Here is a 21,701-nt window from a genome sequence, read left to right as displayed (position 1 = left end):
AGCCAGCAAGAGGGAAAATAAATAAGAAAATTATTAGGTAAACTAATCTCAGCACTATGAAAACAAGAATATAAACTGATAAATACTCAGAAGAACATTATATGCAAGATTCTTTTCAAATTTTTGTCTGTGTTGCAGCCTTGCTACAGACTCCCCAGTACTGTCATTCAGTCACAGGCGCCTCTTACGTGTCAACTACAATCCCCGACTGGTGGGTTTGGCCAGGGAGGTGACCCAGCTGTCCATCCTGGGCCACAACATACACCCATCCATAGTCAAGATGGCCCAGCTGGCACACAAGTTCATGAAGCAAGCCAAGGCCTTGGAGGAGGTGCTGTGTAATTCCTTTGTTTGTGAACTTATGTACTAAAGGAAAAAGATAAAATGTAAACTACAAGGTGAATACTTTCCAGTTACTTTTGTTCATTTTCCCTGATGTTATTCATGCATCCTTTCTGTTCATTACTTAACTATTACTTGAAAAATTAAAACATTCTATCAGTTAAATTAATGTATTTCCCATTTTTTGGTCATTTTAGTTGAAATATGAGGGTTTTGTATTCAAGAATTGCAGTATAATTTTTTTCTGACAATCATTTCTGTACACAAGTAAGATGGCTTGCAAGAAATTGCGTGTGTGTTTATATATATATATATATATATATATATATATATATATATATATATATATATATATATATATATATATATATATATATATATATATATATATACTTTTAGGAGAAGGATTTCTTCAGAGCCTACCATAACCTTAAGTCACCTTTTATGATCTCTGCAAAGAAAAGGAAAATTATCTTTGTAAAATAATTATATGACTAAGCAGTTTACAATTATGTATTCAAAAAAGTCTTTATTTTCTCTTAAGATTGCCAATTTTCACAACACCATTGGGGACCAGATGATCCCATCCCAGCGGCCCATGATGCTGGAGGCAGCACTGGCCCTCTCTGGCCTGGTGCAGGAGCAGACCACCATCACTTGGTCCAACACACAGCAGCTGGATACCTACATTGCCAAGCTGAAGGTAGCCACACAAAGACTGGCCAAAGAAAACAAGCAGTTAGCCCAGTGTCACCTCATGATCAAGGAGAGAGTAAGTGCATGACACTCATTCTGGACATATTCATGAGTGTTATTTATTTTAATGGTCTGTACTGTGCCATCATCACCACAATCTGAAACCACATTATAGGTAATCATAAGTGGATACTGTTTCTTTGCCTCAGGTGTTGACTCTGATGAACACAGACCTGCTGAAGCACCAGAGCCGGTGGAAGGAGCTGCTGAAGGAGATGCGTTCCATCATGCACCAGTTGGAGGAGAAGGGCTTTGTAGACCAGAAGTCTTGGTGCTCCCACTGGGACCGTCAGCTGTACAAGGCCCTAGAGCACCAGTACCAGCTGGGTATTGAAGCTCTCAACCAAAACCTGCCAGAGTTCAAGGTGGAGCTCACATACAGGCAAGGCTTTCTCATCACCATTTGTCCACATATCTTGATGGGTTACACCATTCAAGAGAGGGAATGTATGATAGTAAAGAGTAAGCCCATGATTCTTTTAGTCCTCATATTATTCTGTTACTTCACTATGTCATTCTGAAGTGGAATGATATATGACTGTAAACACTTGAATTTTTAAGGGTATTCACACATGAAGCATTGGTTACAATGTAGCATGGCTGCTGTATTAACTTTACAGCTTGTGTATGACATGCATTTTCCCTTTCTTTTTTTATACTACTCATTTCAATTGCCTGTGACAATAAAATTGTGTGATGATATCTTGATTACATTAATGCTGCTGGTAATATACTTATGATGCCAGTGAGTACTGATGACAATGATATGCTTTGTGCTACATGCAGGCAGCAGCGGCTCCAGTTCCTCCCTCCAATGGAGGAGATTCGTATGAAATATTATGGCCAGCTGAAGAGATTCCTTGCCATTCCTCATCACTTTAAAGTAAGATTTGTACCACTTTATATATTCATCTTATTCATCTTTTTGTATAAGTGGAGAAACTAACTTATTCACTAACTTTGTTGGCTGTCAGGCCACTTGTTCATAAAGCTTTTTTCATCTTTGTCTTGTATGATCTGCATCCAGTCTTACACATTCTCTCATCATTTCTTTCCCTGACTCCTCCTTTTAAACTCCTCTGCCTTGTTGATCCAATATTTATTCTGTTTATTATACTAGCTATTCTGTTTGCTTGGTTACTAACTCTTATGCATGTCATATCTTCTCATATTTTTTTATTCTAATTCTTTGGTAAACGTTCTTATTTCATCTGCATAAACTTCAGCTAAATTGAGATTAGTGCTCTTCATATGAATAAAAGGGTTTTTCAGAAGTATGAAGTACATACAAAAAGAAAGAAAAAACAATTTTGAGTGAATAAATATTACAGTAGCCCTTTTTTTTTTTTTTTTTTTTTTCTCTCTCCAGTAACTCACTGTAAATACTTTTATTTAGTTTTTACACCATTCTCTTGCCTCATAGGTCTGCAAATTATGGATCTTGATAACTTGTAAAAAGTATCATGATTATATAGCTATGTTTTCTCTGGCAGGGTGTAAATGAGGTGAATGAGCACCCAGTGTTTCCTGCCATCGTGGACCGCAATGCCCACCGCTTTGGTCAGCTTTTCCAGAGGGCTGAGGAGCTCTTTGAGAGGCTGGAGAATGTCAAGGACCGCTTCCTGGATCTGTGTGCCATTGGTAGTAGTGATGTGGAGCAGCTAGTTGAGCAGCATTGCAAGACAGCTGAGGATTGGGACAGGTAAGTCAGGACAAGATCCTCTCCTTTTTCAAAGCCTTGAATTCATCTAACTTCACCAGCTCTTGCTTGTCTTCCATGACCAGTCCTGTTCTTTCATATAACTAGTGTAACTTCCCTGCAGAGTGTTTTCTTCTGTTATATACTTTCACATCTCATAACCCTTGAACTTTCATAGCCTTTTATTTTAACTTTTTCCTGCCATCCATGTTTCTTGTTCACATGACATGACATAGATGCAAATCACTTTTGTATGGTTGCTCATATTTTTAAATTTTCAAACCAGACTTGATTAACTTACATTATAGACAGCTTCAGTAAAAACATTGAACACTTACAGTCAGCTACAGAAAATTAAAATTATATGTACATATACCATGAGAAACTTCTTTTCTAATAACTTTGTCTTGTTAGTTCTTTTTGTTATAGTATTATTATAGTGTGGATGCACTCACCTGAAAGAACAAGCTTTTGAATCTCTAGCTAGACTGTGATTCCCATTTATCTACAGTCAGTGTCATGCATGATTAAAATTCCCACTGACGTGAGCATCACGTTGCAAAAAACTGGGAACTCACACCTCAGTCTGAAAAAAAAAACCCTCCCCCCAAAAATGACTGCATGGCAACATAGGTTAACCCCTCATATATTTTTGAAAGTATAGAATAACGAATTCAGTGTTTGACATATTGACATAAGGGAGAGTTATCTTTTGTGACTGCTCCTTGCTGCAACTAATAAAATGGCTGTGTTTCTACTGAGGTGATGTGCAGTGCCTGAAAAATGTACGGTCCACTGTTACATAGTATAAGCGTTAAGGCATGTTTACACCAGGCAGTTTGCAGCTGGTTTTAGCCATTAATATGCAGCTGGGATTTGCTGAATTGCCAGCCCAGTTGGGAAACCACTCTGTCGATCAGAATTGGCTACTATCCCGGCATTTTTCCAGAGTCAAATGAGAACAGCTATTCATATAAAATTAAAAATAGAAGAAATATTGTTGGAAAGTGTTTTAGTTTTAACTAACTGTACCAGTATATACAATAAATAGATAAAATATTTAAATTTATTTATCAAAATTTTGGAAAATAGATGTATAATTAGTTTATTTACATTGTCACTGAGAAAGCTAGCAGCCCAGCACATATGTACACTACCAGAAGGTATCATAAGCAGCAATATGAACATTATTTGGAACCATGCATCCAAAATATTTCTTTTGAAGTTGGTATACGAGAAGAGGTATATATGGGATCCCAAAGATCCCGTATATACCAAACATAGTCTGCATAAGTTCTTACAAGAGTTGGAAATAAACACTACTTGTATTTCTTCTCACTAGCCAGGAATGAGTCTTTGACCATTTCTTCTTTTGCTTTTTCTTCTAGCATAGCAAAATTGCAGCTACAACAACCAGCTCATCAGAGAAGGATTCCATCTTGGTTGTTTATGTTTTGATGCAGCGGGCCAACAGCTGCTCGACCATGTGAATGCTTTCAGCAGAAACCTGCTGGCTATTCCGGGTGGCTGGAACTAGCTGGGTGGAAAAATTTCCCCATGTAAACCCTCCTTTAGAATTTCACCAGAATGGTGAAACAAATAGGAAAAGTAAGCCGTATAATTATTGCCAGTGAAAAGACTGTGAGTGCGTTTGTAAAGAAATAACATGAGGGATGTAAGGATATGCCACACCACAAACATGGTGGTGGGCCACCATGAAATGTTCTCTTTTCAGTTGTTTTACTATAATCTGAGAATACACCTTTGACTCTCTTGACACCATGTAAGGTATTGTCAAACATTTTGAAGTGGCCCACCAACTTGCTTGTGATGAGGCACATCCTTGCATCCTTCATCATGCTATTTCTTCACAAATGCACTCATGGTCTTCTCACTGGCAATAGTTATATGGCTTACTTCTGCTATTTGTTTCATCATCCTAATGAAACTAACATCCGTACTATGTAAACATGGCCTGTACATTTTCCAGGCATTGCATATCACCTCAGTAGAACACTGTTGAAAACAGACACAGCCATTTTATTAGCTGAAGCAAGGAATAGTCACAAAAGATAACTCTCTCTCATTTCAATATGTCAAACACTAAATCTGTTATTCCTATGCTTTCAAAAACATACAATGCATACATACATGCATACATACATACAGTGCATACATACCAAAGTTGCCTCGTAGTCATTTTTCCCACTCATTTTTTATTTCTTTGAGACTGAGAAAAAGTGAGTTGCCAGTTTGTGCAATGTGAAGCTCACACTGGTGGGAGTTCTTAATCACATATGACACTGACTGTAGTAATGAATAGGTAAAGTAGTTGTGACCCGACAAGAGCAGATGGCTGGCAGCTATACTGCATGTGTGGAATATGTGTGGATATGAACCCTTGTGAACAGTGTAAAAGTTTTTTAAGTTCCATATATCATTCTCTTTTTAAAACCATGAATGCTTATTTGTCCAAAAGAAAATGTCTACAAGTCTATATATAGACCACCCTGGCTGATCATCTGCATTATTTTTCCCTAAGGAATCTGCGAGCTTCAAAGGGAAAGGGACAGGAAATAGGGCGGCTGCCAAGTCACGAGAGGATCGACTGCTTCACCATCAGCTTCCAGCCCCTGAGGGTGGAGCTGGAAATCATGAACCGTCGGTACTGGGACATCCTGGTTCAGTCCCTTCACAATGCTATCATGAAGGACATCAACACCATTGAGAAGTTCACAGAAGATGCCATAGAGGTAAATACGATATAGATGTCTATTCATATGGAAGATAACAATTTCATTGAGTGAAAACCTTGAAACTGTACTTGAAATTTCATGTGTTAAAACCTCATGTATTCTTTTTTTTTTTTTTTTTTTTTTTTTTGATGTATTATGCACTAGAATTGAGTTACATTTGTTGGGTAGTAATTAAAGATATGCTGGACTGAGATGTGAAATTATGTTGTGTGTTCTTTTCACTATGGATCCTTTAAACTTTGTTACAGATTTACTTTCCTAAAACTAGAGTTCCTTAGTATCCATATTATTTTATGATTCAGGGGACATGATGGCAGTAATGAAGAAATGAGAAAGGGGGAGGCCATAGAAATATGAACAGAATCATAAGGGAGAAAATGAATTAATAAGAAAAATAGCACTTACAGCATCAGATTTATCACACATTTTAAGGGGACAAGAAAAGATATAAAAAAGGGGAGATATTCAAAAAACAAAAGTACAGCTTTTCCCACAAAAGTATACATATCTTGAATGGGGAAATATATATCAACTGAAAGAAAGACCAGATGAATATGGATACATAGGAAAAAAGACAAGAGAATACTACAATTAGGTAAATATAACTGCAGGTACTAAGGAAGCAGCCCCAGACAGTAGAAGAGATTGCCAATGCCAGCAGCAAGCATAGTGAGTACATCAAGCAGACGGAGCAGATGGTGGAACTGTTCAATGAGGCAGAGCGCAAGAACAAAACATTAGCTTCCTGGACCAAGGAGAGGGTGGAGCAGCTGTCCAGAGTAACTATGCAGTGGGACAACTACAAATCACTAATGGACAACCATGAACAGATAGTGGCTAGACAGGTTAGTTAGTCTGAGTAGAGTGCTGTACTATCCTGAAAATGTGTGCATTGTATGTATATAAGAGAGAAAAATTAGTAGTGTTATATCTTTATATTTTTACAGTTTAACATTTTTTTTTCTCTTTTCAACGAGGTGGAGACAAGAGGAAGAAAATTTAAATACAGTAAAATAAAATTGTCAGCTTACTGTTACTCATTTAAAATATAAAGAAAGGCAATGTTATAGTCAATTTAGAGTCAGAAGGTTGTGTCTGTTTGTCATGCAAACACTCCCACAGTATTAGGGAAAAAGATAAACAAGCCAGAAAAGTTTTTTTTAGATTCTAAAGGTTTTGTACTTTTCTTCAATATCTTCAAACACTCTCCAGATGGAAGTGATCATGAGCAGCCTTGAGAGCCAGACAAACAACTTCAACAGTGAAGTAGAGAAATTTGGAATGCGTTGGTATCAGCTGCGTCCCCGGGAGGACCAGCTAGAGGGTGAGATGGATGTGCAGGCCTCCATTGCTTTCATTGCTGAGAAACGGCTTGAATGGGACCAGCTGATGGAGATGAAAGACAGACTGAGGTGACTTTTTTTGCGGTCTCATCTTTCTTACCATACAGTGTCATATTTCTTTATGGATTGCTATTTTATTTTCATTATTGTCCTCTTCCTCATTGAGCAGAGTGAAGAAAGTTAAGGCATGTTAAGATGGTTAATTGTTGAGGCATTGATAATGTTTATGCTGCATCATGATATCAGTATAGATGGCTAGTAAGTTGAGAATTTGGCTTCACTAATCATGTGTGTGGAAAGATTTGTGTGCTTGCAAAAGTGTTGGGATATGTAAGGAAGAATTCTCTAAGAATCATAGTGATAAGAGTGTATGAATGTATTGTGTACATATGCATGAATTATAATGCAGTTAATAAACAGTAATGATAAGTTGATAGCCATGTTGGAGATGAGTGAGTGTGCATGTATTATTATCAAGAATAATTGTAATAATTGTTAAGGTGCTGTTGATCATCTTGCGTACTTTGTGTGTTTGCCTCAGGAAGGACTACCAGCACTTCAACATGGGAGAGCCAGTCTTTCCTGAGGTGGATGATATAGAGGCAGATCTTAAGAGTCATGAGCAGATCTGGGGTCTCTTTGAGGAGTTCAATACAAACATGCAACAGTTTGCTGATGAAGAGTGGATTGTGTTCAGGAGCAAGACTTTCAGATTTGAAGAGTTCCTCAATCAGTGGAGTAAGTGCAAAGCTTTTTCAGCTTTTTATAGCTAGAGCATGTCTATTCTGTGACTTCTGTCATATGAATTTCAGAATACTTGGTTGACTTCTTAAAAGATGGTACCCAAATCATGCTTCTGGTTAATGTCTTACATCATTGTACATTGTATAACTACAAAATGCTGTAAAAATGTCATGTAATATATTCACATGAATTTGTATGGCTGAAGAAACTCACTGCTCAGCTGGGATTTTATGCAAGAAATAGATAGCTGAAATGGTTGTCATATGATGGAGATTACTGTATTGTTGATGTTTTGAAATAAGTGTTCTAAAATTTTTTTCACAAAATTCAAGGGCAGTAGTTTTTAGCCATCTGTCTGCACCTCATTCTAGTAACCATTCATGACACACAGGAAATAGCACATATATTCCTGCTTGCAACATCTCATTGATTTATTCTAGCTCTTTTTTGCTATTTTAAATCATCTACTTTTTTTCTTTTGATTGTCACTTTATTTATGCTAATTGTACAAAGGAACTTCCTGAATCCTCTCTTATAAGTGCAAACTTTATCAGATGACAAGCTAAGCAACTCTGGAGAAACCACGCCAGTCACTGTGCGCCTCATCCGTGAGCTGCAGAAGTACCAGACAATGGTGCCAGTTCTCAAGTATGTGCGTGGTGAGGTGTTCTCTGAGAAGCACTGGATTGAGATGTACAACCTCCTTGGCATTCCATCAACCACCACCATTGATAAACTCACCTTTGGACATTTCCTCAAGGTCAGGAGGAATGTTGATTATTGTATAATGATTGTTGCATAAGGAACACCATGGTATCTTATAATTTGTATTATTTAGAGATACGAGTATATTTCAGGAACTAATCTAATTGTATCTTTTATTGACATGCATAGTAGGTTGTTTTCTCTCAGATTAGTGTCATAATCATTGGCAAGTCACTCTTTAAATGAAAATGTTTTGTTAGCTCAGTAGTGCACTAAAGATCATAGCTGAGCGCGATAATGAAAATATATATCACCATAACTGATAAATCGATAACAATAACCTTATCGGTGATAACCAGTAATCAATAACTGACAATAAATTTAGCCCCTGATAAGGTGATAACCAACAAATCAATAAATCCAAAATTCCAATACTAGTGATAACGATATTGATACTTTAAATAGAACAACTGATAAATCCATTTTTTTTTATCACAATCTTAGAAAACTCAGAAAATTCAAATTAAATATTTATCCTGTCTCTTCACTAATGAAAAGTACTGTTTTAAAATAGAGGCATAATTTCAAAAATTTTCAAAACATTAATAAGTGAATATTAAAGAATAGCTCTGAATAGCACATACATTTGTATACACTTGCACAAAAAATTTGAATTGAAGAAACAGGAACACAAGGAAAAATTCATCAAAGAATGTGTAAAACCAGGAGTGTGCAGAAGCAACATTCATGACCACTTGTACAACATCTAGTGAGAGACAGAAGCTGAGTGAATGTTTTGAGATGTCAAGACTGCTCCCCTCCCCCTCTCCCCCCTCACTCCGTTCAGTTTACGTTTAGTTCTCAGCTCAGACACACCTTTTTCTGACTCCAAGGCATGCACATCTCACCACTGTGCTAAACTGGAACTGGAAACTAAAATTATCGATTATCACTAGTTTGGAACCAAAAGTATCATCAATTGATAATGTACAGAAAATAATTATCAGATAACTGATAACCCGATATCATTATCACAATAAATCATCGCAATGATTTATCACAATAACACCCATCTATGCTTCAAATTCTTGAAGAGAGTCCAGGTTTAACACTCAACAATAAGAAAATAATCACTCAAATGTTCTTTACTTATAAAGATTCAACTAAATGTATGGTTGGAGAATAAGAAAGATTTTAATTTCTGTAGTTTATTTTGCAGTTGATTCTATGTTAGGAAATGCAGACAATTCTTATTTAATATACCAGTTTGTAGTACACCACATCCATGTTCCTTGTAGCCTCTATTCTAGTACATCTTGTCTTTTTAACCTTCCTCATCCAGGTTTCTACTTTTGTAGTAAGTAGAAAATATACTGATGATGACTTTTTGATTGCTTCATGCATGAAATATTCTACTTCATAAGTTAAGAAATAACTATTCTCAGCATTCTTGACATGATAGAAAAAAAAAAAAAGAATACCTCTTCTGTTGACAGGTGAGAGAGGAAATGGTGAAGCAGGCTGATGCCCTGAAGGAGATGAATTCCAAGGCTGCTGGAGAAATAGTGATACGGCAGGCACTAGGAGAGTTAGACATGTGGGAGGTGGATGCCCGCTTCACCCTCACCCCACATATTAATTCTGCAGGGAACCAGATCATGCTCATCAAGGAGTGGAAGGATGTCATCAACAAGGCAAGAGAGAGGGAAAGAAAAAAAAAATCATGAATAACCATTGTTGGCTTATTGAACAAAATACTGCATTCATTGGTATAATGATTATATCATTGTTTTACAGGTAGGGGATCACCAGAGTCTTCTTCAATCACTCAAGGACTCTCCTTACTACCCAGCCTTTGCTGATCGAGCACGGGTGTGGGAACAACGCCTGGCAGATCTCGATGAGTATCTCTCAAACCTCAATCTGATCCAGGTAGAGTTAGCTGTTATTTCTTGTTTGAGGGACAAATAATAAATGAACACTTAGAATAATATAGAAATCACATTTTGTTACTTGACACCAAGAGACCTTTATCCTCCACAGGAAAATTTAGCACCAAGACTATATTTGCCTTCAATTAGGTAGTGAGAAATTGCATGAGACAGAAACACTACAAACTTAATGTGAAGCACAGAGAAATGCCCTTGTCCTCCAAAGGTATTTAAGTCAAATGAATGCACTACCTGTATACAAGGAGTTAAATGACCTGTGTACTGGCAGAGGAAGTGGGTGTACTTGGAGCCAATCTTTGGACGTGGTGCACTGCCCAAGGAGCAAGGGCGCTTCAGGAGGGTGGATGATGACTTCAAGGCCATCATGGCAGATGTGGCAAGGGACAGCAAGGTGGTGTCCTTGTGTCGTATCAGTGGCTTTAGGAATACACTCTCCACCCTTCTTGATCAACTGGCTTGGTAGGTCCAAAAAACATTGTGTGTTTAGTTAAGGAACACAAGGCCAAGCAAAAGGGTGAACAGGAAGGAATTGATAATGGAGAAAAAACTGGAATTTGTTAAAAATTTAAGAGGGAGAAAACAGCCAGCCAAGTTTAATCAAAGGGGGATAAAAAAAAAGAATAGTTTGAAGAGAGAAATAAGTGAACCTGTTCTTTTTTCCCCATATGAGAACCATTTATGACATACTATGAGAGACTTTAAAATTTTAAAAATACTATAACTATCAACCACAACAATAATTAAATCTTGATATGATGGAAACTAATATGTCTGTTTGTACAATCTCATGTACTACCCTTGTCATCAGGTGTCAGAAGAGCCTGAACGAGTACCTGGAAGAAAAGAGGACAGCATTTCCACGTTTCTATTTCATTGGTGATGATGACCTGCTGGAGATTCTGGGTCAGGCTACAAACCCAGAAGTGATACAGGTATGTGGCTTTATCTAGTATTGGTATTAAACTTCATCCGTAATCTCCAGTGCATCAGAAAGAGAGGAGGAAACCACAGTAGTTTGTTTCAGGGTTTGTCCATAAAATACATAAAGTTTACATTGGCTATTTATGGATATTATCAAAATTATATACTAGAATGAGGTTCATTGTTTAGCTTAAGCTTTCTTCCTTCACAGTCACACCTCAAGAAACTTTTTGGAGGAATCCACTTCGTCATGTTCAACGAGGGGAACACCCACATCACAGCCATGAAGAGTCTGGAAGGGGAAATTGTTCCATTGAAGAACCCTGTTGAAATAACTACCAAAGTTGAAGTACGCATGCAATGGTTATCATGTATTTGTTGGCGTTAGTGGAAGACTTCTCAGTGAATAGTGCACATTTATTGAAGTAAAAAGGGTTATTGATATGGCATGCACTATATATTTATTTTTATGAGGAACAATTTTTGTATACAATTGTTTTGAGGCCATGATGAGACAGTGATGCAAGACCTAATTTTATTATCAGTTGTGAAATGAGATCAATGAAGAATTTGTCATCAGTTTGATCATTTCTTTTTATTTGACATGGAATCTTGACTTGTCTTTCCTAAATTCCTTTACAATAGGAGTGTAAACACATAAGAAATGTGCATCAGCTAAATATATACTTTCTCATAAATGATTCTCATAATTCTGTTCATTTCAATTTTATATTCTTTGTTTTCACATGTGTTTGCCAGCTTTACCTTTCAACAAACTTAATTGAAGATGTATGACAGTCATTATGATCAGAAGGCCTGGTGCAAAATATGAGGTCAGTGATGAAAATGGTTGATGTTTTGTAGGAGTGGCTGAGTCACCTGAGTGAAGGGATGAAAGGCACACTGCAACACCTCCTCATCCAGTGCCTGTCAGAAGCCCGTTCAGATTCTGGCATGGACCCTCTCAAGTCACCCTCACAGGTCTGTTGGTTCTTTATTCCAAAGTGTGTTGTATTGAGATATTCCTTTCATAGTGAAGATTGTATTCTTTATTTCATCTCATTCTGTTTTGTGTCTTCATGCAAGAAAGGGATTAGGTTTGGGAATCCTGATCACCTTGATGCTTCAGTTTGTAACAGGGTGACATATGTATGTACTCAAGGGTATTGGAGAATTTGTCAAATTGAAGGTGAATGGCACTGAAAATAAGTTAACTGAAAAAAAATATAATAACAATGTCTCACTTTCTGACAAAAACAGCAGTTGCTCTTACAATTGCTATATTAGGCTATTACTATTCAAGTAGTCATCAAGTATTAGCTTTTTGTAGACTTCAAAGCAAAATGTCCTTATCATCAACAGGGTTTGCTGTGGCTATTCAAACCTTAAAGTTATTGTCTCTGCTTTCCTGTTTGTCACCAAGATAACTCGGTGTGACATTCCCACTTTCCTTTCATAGCCATCCTTCTATAATCTCATTTGTTTAGGACTATAGCTTGGTGGCAGATGTGTGGCAGCCTCCCCAGCCAACCTGCCACTCATTCTTGACTAAAGTTTCATATGAATAATTATTCATTGCTCTTCCTGTCACTTTAAATGCTTTAATCTTTCTTTATTCCTTTAATTTCATTACACAAGATGTGGCAGAAGTAAAGTGGACACAATATTCTGAGGGTTTTTGTAAGTGTCAATGTTTGCTGATAATCTGTGCTAGGAGAGAGAGAGAGAGAATTTGTAAGACTAATGTTTATAATATTGATTTTGCCACAAATTTAAAGGTAAGCTGCATATACCCTTGGGAAAGTCTCTTGTGGATTCTGTCTGTCTGAGCAAATAACAGATCATATTTTATTAGTAGAAAGGAAGCTTTTATACATATATATACCTTGCTACAAACTAGTTTAGTCACATTATAGTGAACATCTATACGTATATAGACATGCCAACAAATAGTCCCACTTTTGAAATGCCTACATATGAGTACAGATCCTACACTGGGAAGGGGTTAAAAGGCAGGACTTGTTGACCAGCAAATATACTTTATACCTTAATGGCAATAGCAGTAGTCATGGGCCTGGAATTGGAGGTGGGCAAAAAGAATAAAATGAAGGTGAAAGACAGAGATGGAAGGGAAATGAATCAGAGATGAAAAAAAAGGGTCAGAGAGAGAGAGAGAGAGAGAGAGAGAGAGAGAGAGTTACTACTACACATGGTAGCATTTAACTATTTGGATAGAGAAATTATGAAGAAAATTATAACAACCATGATACAACTTAAATTGGAATATGCAGCAGTATTTTGGGCTCCACATAGAAAAAAAAGATATATGAAAACTGGAAAGAATACAGAGGATAGCAACAAAGATGGTACCAGAATTGGAAGATTTAAGCTATGAAGAAAGACTTGAAGAGATGAGCTTACCAACACTACAAGAGAGAAGAGAAATAGGAGACCTGATAACAATGTACAAATTAGTAAACAATATAGAAAGAATAGACAGAAATGACTTGATACCACAGATGGAGGAGGAAGAGAGACAGGTGAGGGGGCCTGGGAAGAAAATAAAGAAGAGTGGATGTTCAAATGACATCAAGAAATGCAGCTTCATGTATAAAACTATTGAAGTCTGGAATGATTTGAAGGAAGAGGTGGCAAACAGTGCACACATGTTTAAAGAGAAACTGGATAAATACGGTTATGGAGACAGGACAAAATGAGCTTTGGCTCGTGCCCTGTACAATACAACTATGTAAACTAGGTAAATAAAACACACACACACACACACACACCTTTTGACCTTCTGAGGTTCTTTTCATCTCCCTACCCTGTCACTCCCTTCTCATGTTCCTTCTCTACCAACATATTAATCCTCTGTGAATACTAAATGGACCTTTAACAAAATTAGTAGGAGGACTTTTATCATTGACCTTACAATAAAGGGCTAAGAGTGTGATGATGTGATGTTTTGCTTGGGTCTACCATGTGGGATTGCTGCCCTAGATAGATAGACAATAAAGATATTAATTTGTGCCATTCATGCTTCAGATCTTGTGTTTAGCTGATGCCATTCTCTTCACTGAGCGGTGTGAGGAGTCCATCAGGGAAGGACGGCTCACCAATTTCAAGAAGGAGCTTGAGGTGCTGACCTTACACCAACACATGATTTGTATAGACTTGAATCTGGAAACAGATAACCATCCACATGATGAATGACCATAGATCATTCTAACTTTTGAGTAATCACCACCAAAATAATTCTTACCATGTAAATCCTGTAATAACTACCACATGAAAAATATCATGTTAATTTTATAGTAACCTTAACCATTCACTCCACAGGCCAAGCTGGAGTCATACACCAGAGTTGACCTTAGCTCTGATGGCTCCAAGGAGAGCCAGATGGACAGCCATGTGCTTGAGTTGAAGCTGAAGGCTCTCATCTTGGACACCATCCACAACATTGATGTGGTCACCTCACTCATCAGGGCCAATACCACATCCCTTGCAGACTGGGAGTGGCAGAAGCAACTAAGGTGGGCAGTGTACATTACTCTGTCATTATCATAAATCTTAATAACCCACAAGCAGGGTTATTAAGATTTAAATCAAATGAGTTAAGTCATCTGATTTTAATAATTTTCAATCAGAATAAAAAAAATTATATATACACAATGCAAGGACAGTTTCATTAACAGGAATGTAGCACATCATTCTTTTTTTGCTATGAAACTGCTTGTATTATCTATGTGGAAATTATTTAACCTTTTCACTCACCCTATTGCTTCCCAGCAAACACATGATCACAGAAATTATCACTAAATATAATTATGAAAAGAATGATAACTTAGCTGTTGTTCACGTAAGCTGGGAGTTAGGTGGTGGCAGGGTGGTGAGTTGTAATCGCTGATGTTTCAAACCAGTGGCTGGCTGTGCTTTTATAGCTAAAGCAGCTTCCTTGAGATATCCAATTGTTCTGTGCTTCTAAATTCTTCCCAACTTAGCGAATTTAATTACAGGAAACTGGTAGAGTGGTGGGAATGCATCTTAATAGGACTGTTGGTCTGGTAGCAGCTAGAGGATGACTGCTCTCAAGGCAGGCAGGCTTGCTGTGTCTTTGCCTTCTAGCCATATCAAATAACAAAAGCCATACACATTCCACTATCTTTTCATCTCTCTCTTTTATTTATTTTATCAGCTAATATTTGGTTTGTACTAGATTAACCTTAATTAGCCCTTAATATGACTTTACAATATATATTCAAGTTACAACACAAACTAATAACTCATTGATATTGTGTGTGATACAACTGGAAATTTCTACATCCTGGGCCCAGGCCTTACCTGAATCTGTGTCCAGGTAATATGACCAGATGAGATTAAATTCCTCCACCTCGCCTGTGACCTTTGAGATGCTACTTGGGATGGCCTGGTCTGCCCCTCAGTGTCTGTTCTCTCCCAAACCTGGGGCAACCCTCCAGGTCTACTGACCTCAACAGAGTTGATTATGGTAGGCTTGAAAGAGCACTCCAGCAGGATTAGTTTGTTTATAGTTCTGAGAGTCCTTTGTTCCTTTACCATGATTTTTGGCTATTCTAATAATACCATTCTTATTAGGATACAATTTTAATAACTTAAGGCTAAATGGAACAATTCTGCTCCATCTTTAATAGTACAATATCATTTTCCTTGAGGGAAACTACCTTCTTGGTTGGTGGCATTATCAGGGAGTTATCAGCACTCATCCTTTGATTTTAAAGAGCATCAAGTTAAGAACTATTTTAAATAACAGGTCACAACTTTATCCTCTGACACAATATTTGCAAAAAACAATGCCTCACAGGGTCTGAAATGGTCAGTAGTTTTTATATACATTAAAGATTTTATAGTCTTTACCATAGAAAAGTCTAAGAAAGACTAGAGCAATATCACAGCACCATTTTTAATGGCTACATTTACTCTAATTTAACAGTATTCTGCTTTTCCTTTTCCAGAAGAACATGCCTCAGATAATTATGTGACTTTCTGCAGGTTCTACATGGATGAAAACCAGTTAGCCATCATGAGGATGGTGGATGCTGAATTTGCCTACACCTATGAATACCAAGGCAATGCTCCCAAGCTGGTACACACACCCCTTACTGACAAGTGTTACCTCACACTTACACAGGTAACCAATCATATATACAGTTAAACTCTAATATCAGCTTGCACCATTTATATTAAGTTATGAGACAGACTTCACCTCCTTGCAGAAACCAAGAAAAAGATGCATTTTTATTATTAAATCATCATTCCTATGTAACTTTAAGGAAAATAAATCAGGATTGCAGTATCAATAAGGAAGGTAGATACATATGTATACACATACATACATTCATCAAGGCTCTCCCCAAAAAAAGGGGTAACTCAGACAAGAAACACAGCTTCTTTGTTTACATTTATTCACACCACTCTCTTCACCCCTTGGCCCATTCTAACTTCCTCATTTTTTATTCTGATCATCCAAGTTATTCCACATATGCTCCTTAGATATCTCATCTCCGTTACCTACCCTCATTTTATCTGCTAGCCTCATACTCCAACTCATACCATGCAGTAGACACTACTATCCCTTCATAAAACATTTTCTTCACATTCATTCCAAGTGCCTTACTCTAGTACATTGTATTCATACCTCCTAACACTTTTCTTGTTTCTGCTACCCTAGTTCCAACCTCTGTCTCTACTCCTCCATCCAGTGCTACTGTAGATTCAAGATATTTGAAGCAGTCTACCACCTCCAGTTCCTCACCATTCAGCCTTAAATTCATCCTGCCACCTGTCTCCCTGGTCCTTACTCTTTTCTACATTAACTTTCAGTTTCCTTCTACACATTTGTCCAAATGGATTCTGTTAATTTAGCAGGTGTTTTGCAGATCTGAATGTTGTAAATGTTTCCTGAAGTATATATGGAGTCACTATATTGTGTTGAGTATATACTTTATGTAGTGGCTCTAGAAATACCAGTAAATTTAGTATTTTAGTAAGGTAATTTTCTTGTCATATTCTGTTGTTTTTTTTATCTTTCAACAGATTTTTAACTGAATTTCAAGATACTTGAAAATTTGTTTCAGTGAGTTTTTTGTGTTTTATTCAGGGTATGCACATGGGACTAGGAGGCAACCCATATGGTCCTGCTGGTACTGGAAAGACCGAGTCTGTCAAGGCTCTTGGGGGACTGTTTGGGCGGCAAGTGTTAGTGTTCAACTGTGATGAGGGGATTGATGTCAAGTCTATGGGACGCATCTTTGTGGGGCTGGTGAAGTGTGGTGCTTGGGGTTGCTTTGATGAGTTCAACCGTCTGGAGGAAGCTGTGCTGTCTGCCGTTTCCATGCAGATCCAAACTATCCAAGCTGCCCTCAAGTCACAGGCTGCAACCACAACACTGCTAGAAAAGGAGGTGAGGATGAGAAGACTGTGCAGAGCTCCATTTGTTTTTCTTACATGTAAATGGTTGCCTTTGGGATATCACGTTTACATAGTTTGACTGAAATTTTCACTCCTGTTGAAGAAAAGCAGCTTGAAGGGATTCCATAAATCATTTTGCTTGCCAGGAAGGTGAAGTTGTTTCCAAACTGAACTGAGAGATGTTCATGAAGAAGAAATTGTATGCCCTCTTGGGAATGATGTATTAACTTGATTTATGCATGAAGTATGAAACAAGTGAGTGATAGGATATAAGGTATATAGCACATAAATGTCACAAAATTTTCTTTGCCAGGTGCCTGTTGACTCCAATGCAGGCATCTTCATCACTCTGAACCCAGCAGGCAAGGGCTATGGAGGCCGTCAGAAGCTCCCAGATAATCTAAAGCAGCTGTTCCGTCCTGTTGCCATGTCCCGGCCAGACAATGAACTTATCGCTGAAGTCATTCTCTTCAGTGAAGGCTTCAAGGATGCCAAAAGTCTGGGTCGAAAACTTGTAGCAATTTTCAATCTGTCAAAGGAACTGCTGACCCCACAGCAACATTATGACTGGGGCCTTCGAGCACTCAAGACAGTCCTGAAGGGTTCAGGCAATTTGCTACAGATGCATAGGTCTGTGCTGTTTCTGGGAACTTTTGTTCTAATTAATACTTAAAAACATAAAATAATCCTTCCAGATACTATTACAACTTGACTAAATATTAACAGAACTTTTGACTTGACATTCACATATTCTCAAAAGAAAAAGCTTTAGTTATGAGTGGGTAATAATAGGCTCTGGTGTAGTGTAACAACAGGCCATTGCTTGCTTTTTGTCATGCAGGAAGACAATGACAGAAGAGAGTGGTGGTGGCGAAGAAGTGGAAAAGGGAGTGGAGGCAGAGTTGGTGGTGCAAGCTCTGCGCCTCAACACCCTCTCCAAGCTGACCTTTGCTGACAGTTCCAGGTACAGGCTTCATCCAGATACTAATTTATATTCTTCCAGCATTTATGATATCTCCAGAACTTCTTACTTGGTCTTATTATTAGATTTTCATACCTGCATAAAACTTTTCACCCCATATGATCTCTCTTGCTGGTTTATTATGCTTCTGTAATTCTTTTTGTAAAAGACTTGATCTAGGATGATCAAGGTTCTGTCATTCAGGTTATGTCACCAAAATTCCTTCCAAAAGCGTAGTGTTCTCACTGTTTATGAGTGAGTTTGAAAAATTATATACACACAAGTTAATGTCCACTTCAGAAGAGAATAGTTTTCTGTCATTATTTCAAAATTTCATACCAATCTTCCTTACTTTCACAGATTTGATGAGCTAGTGAAAGATGTCTTCCCAGATGTCAAGTTCCGGGGTGTTGGTTATGAGAGTCTAGCAGAGTTGTTGCATGAAGCTTTTAAGGAGCTGAGCCTTATCCCCAATGAAAGACAAGTCAAGAAGTGTCTTGAACTGTATGAGCAGCTGCAGCAACGAATGGGTGTGGTGGTGGTGGGACCCTCAGGCTCTGGGAAGACCACTCTTTGGCAAACTCTGCGAAAGGCTCTCCTCAAGATGAGCAAGACCGTGAAGAAGTATGTCATGAATCCCAAAGCTATGCCCCGCCAGCAGCTGCTTGGCCACATTGACCATGACACAAGGGAATGGTCAGATGGAGTACTGACTGCCTCTGCCCGCCAGGTTGTGAGAGAGCCGCCTGAAACTACCTCTTGGATCATCTGTGATGGAGACATTGATCCAGAGTGGATTGAATCCCTTAATTCTGTTCTGGATGATAATCGCCTGCTTACTATGCCATCCGGGGAGAGGATACAATTTGGTCCTAATGTTAATTTTCTTTTTGAGACACACGACCTCTCTTCAGCTTCTCCTGCCACTATCTCCCGCATGGGCATGATATTCCTCAGTGATGAAGATACAAACATTCATGCTGTTGTTAACTCATGGTTGACCTCCCAGAGTGAGGCATCACAACGCTGTCTTGAGCCTTACATAGAGGAGTACTTCTTCAAAGCCCTGGAGTGGGTGCTTAAGGCTGGGGAAGCTCAAGTGGAGACTACTTTGGTGGGATGGGTTCTCAATGGCCTCTCACACCTTCAGGATGTCACTAGTAAGGCACATTTTGCTCTGGCACTTGTGAGGGGGCTTGGGGGCAACCTGCCAGAGTCCTTGAGAGCAGACTTTGCCAGGGAATTATATTCATGGATGGGTGAGCATCTCCCAGACCAGCACAAGCCTCTCAATGTGTACTATGATGCTTCTCGGGATCGCCTGGAGTCCTACACAGCAGAGATGGTTGAGGAAGTATCAGTAGTGGACACAGCTGAGGTTCCTCTCATACTGACAGCAGATGCCAAGTGTTCTCTAGACTATTTCTCCCCTTGGCTGCAGATGGAGACCCAGCAGTCCTTCATCTTAGTGGGGCCTGAAGGCTGTGGCAAAAGGTAGGCTGTCAGGATAAGGCATCTTTTTGGTGTATCATCATCATTATCATCATCATCATCATCATCATCATAATGATTTCATGTGAATATTGGTAATAAGGAGATCAAGAGCAGTATGGAGACTAACTCCCAGCCCTCCATGCATACTCCCAACATTCATGAAGATTTAACAGTCCTCTAAAGTCTAAAATAATTTCAATAAAATCTTTTTAATTTAATTTATGCTATATAAAATTTTAAATGACTGATATTTGTAACATTTTAAGTAATTTTTTATACATTAAGTGACATACAAATATCTTTTGTTTATACAATGCCATGTATTAAAGTAAATATTGTTATTTTCTTACTGGGAACAGCCTACTACTGAACTACTGCTTCTCCCAGCTTCGCAGCACCCAGGTGACCATGATCCACTGCAGTGCCTACACTGCTCCTCATCACATTTTACAAAAGCTTTCACAGGTGAGCCATCCACATAAAAATATTCTGATTCCTCTATCCATCTACATACCAGGTTGGCATTCCCACATGAGGCAGCATAGACAAAGCACCACACACACGCATACACAGTTTACTTAATACTAATTATTGGTTGTGAAAGCAAATACAACTCATTTGTACTTGTTCTGTGAATGATATAGGATTATTTTTTCAGAAAATTTATATTTTGGTAATATGTTCACCTGCTCATGTGAAGAAAATTCAGAGTTGTAGAGATACAGTGCTTTAAACCTGTAATTAAAGTGTCTGCAGTTTCTTTCAATGTTTTGATTACAATGAATTTCCCTCTCTTCCAAATTTTTTTACCATAAGTAGAAGTATAGAGCTATTTTTGCTCTGCTGTACTATTGGTCACTTGCTTTACTTCCAGTTTGTAAAGATAGAAACTGATCTCTGATGCCTTGATGGACCCACAGATGTGTATGGTGCTCTCGACAAACACAGGCAGAGTGTATCGTCCCAAAGAATGTGAGAGACTCATAGTGTACCTCAAGGACCTCAACTTACCAAAGCCTGATAAATGGGGCACTTGCCAACTCATTACCTTCTTGCAGCAGGTCAGTCATTTACTGTGAAGAGGAGGAGGTAGTTCTGCACCTTTCTTCACTTGTAAAGACACTCCAGATCTGGATTATGTTAAATAAAGCATATTATCAATATAACTAACTACTTTAGCCTTTTCAAATACCAATTTTTCTGTCATTGCATGTTGAATTTTATGCTAACCTCAGCATTGCATAGAGTAAAACCTGGAAAGAATGTGGTATCTTTAAAGACCAATTTCTGCACTGACTTTGATGGATGCCAATTGTTTTCTGTAATAAAATGGTGCCTTGATATCTAGCTGATTTACAGTACGTAATATACATTACTGGTAAAATTACATGAAATTTACATTGACTTTGAATACCATTTTATGTTCAGGTTGTCACATATCGCGGTTTCTATGACAATAACCTGGAGTGGGTAGGATTGGAAGGAGTGCAGGTTGTGGCCTCCATGACTGGTGGCTCAGCCCTCGGACGCCACAAACTCTCAACTCGTTTCACTTCTGTTGTGAGGATTGCCTCCATTGGG

At 38.1% G+C, this 21,701-nt stretch overlaps 1 protein-coding gene across 1 annotated transcript in view; it reads left to right on the top strand.

Moving 5' to 3' along the window:
• The window catches only part of LOC135089312 (cytoplasmic dynein 2 heavy chain 1-like), an 88,243-nt gene that overhangs the window by 9,611 nt on the left and 56,931 nt on the right, over nt 1-21,701 (top strand). The window contains 26 exon segments of the mRNA XM_063984833.1: nt 139-331; nt 887-1,114; nt 1,248-1,480; nt 1,885-1,981; nt 2,592-2,800; nt 5,340-5,550; nt 6,165-6,398; nt 6,766-6,965; nt 7,438-7,634; nt 8,195-8,400; nt 9,842-10,039; nt 10,143-10,277; nt 10,566-10,756; nt 11,106-11,229; nt 11,430-11,567; nt 12,083-12,199; nt 14,264-14,356; nt 14,558-14,751; nt 16,247-16,385; nt 17,355-17,657; nt 17,979-18,295; nt 18,507-18,629; nt 18,987-20,120; nt 20,480-20,585; nt 21,041-21,181; nt 21,549-21,700. Of these exon segments, the coding sequence (XP_063840903.1) occupies nt 139-331; nt 887-1,114; nt 1,248-1,480; nt 1,885-1,981; nt 2,592-2,800; nt 5,340-5,550; nt 6,165-6,398; nt 6,766-6,965; nt 7,438-7,634; nt 8,195-8,400; nt 9,842-10,039; nt 10,143-10,277; nt 10,566-10,756; nt 11,106-11,229; nt 11,430-11,567; nt 12,083-12,199; nt 14,264-14,356; nt 14,558-14,751; nt 16,247-16,385; nt 17,355-17,657; nt 17,979-18,295; nt 18,507-18,629; nt 18,987-20,120; nt 20,480-20,585; nt 21,041-21,181; nt 21,549-21,700 (5,613 nt within the window).

The sequence above is a fragment of the Scylla paramamosain genome, chromosome 3 (genome assembly GCF_035594125.1).
Source record: "Scylla paramamosain isolate STU-SP2022 chromosome 3, ASM3559412v1, whole genome shotgun sequence".
NCBI classification, from domain to species: domain Eukaryota; kingdom Metazoa; phylum Arthropoda; class Malacostraca; order Decapoda; family Portunidae; genus Scylla; species Scylla paramamosain.
This window is presented reverse-complemented; position numbering and strand designations above follow the sequence as displayed.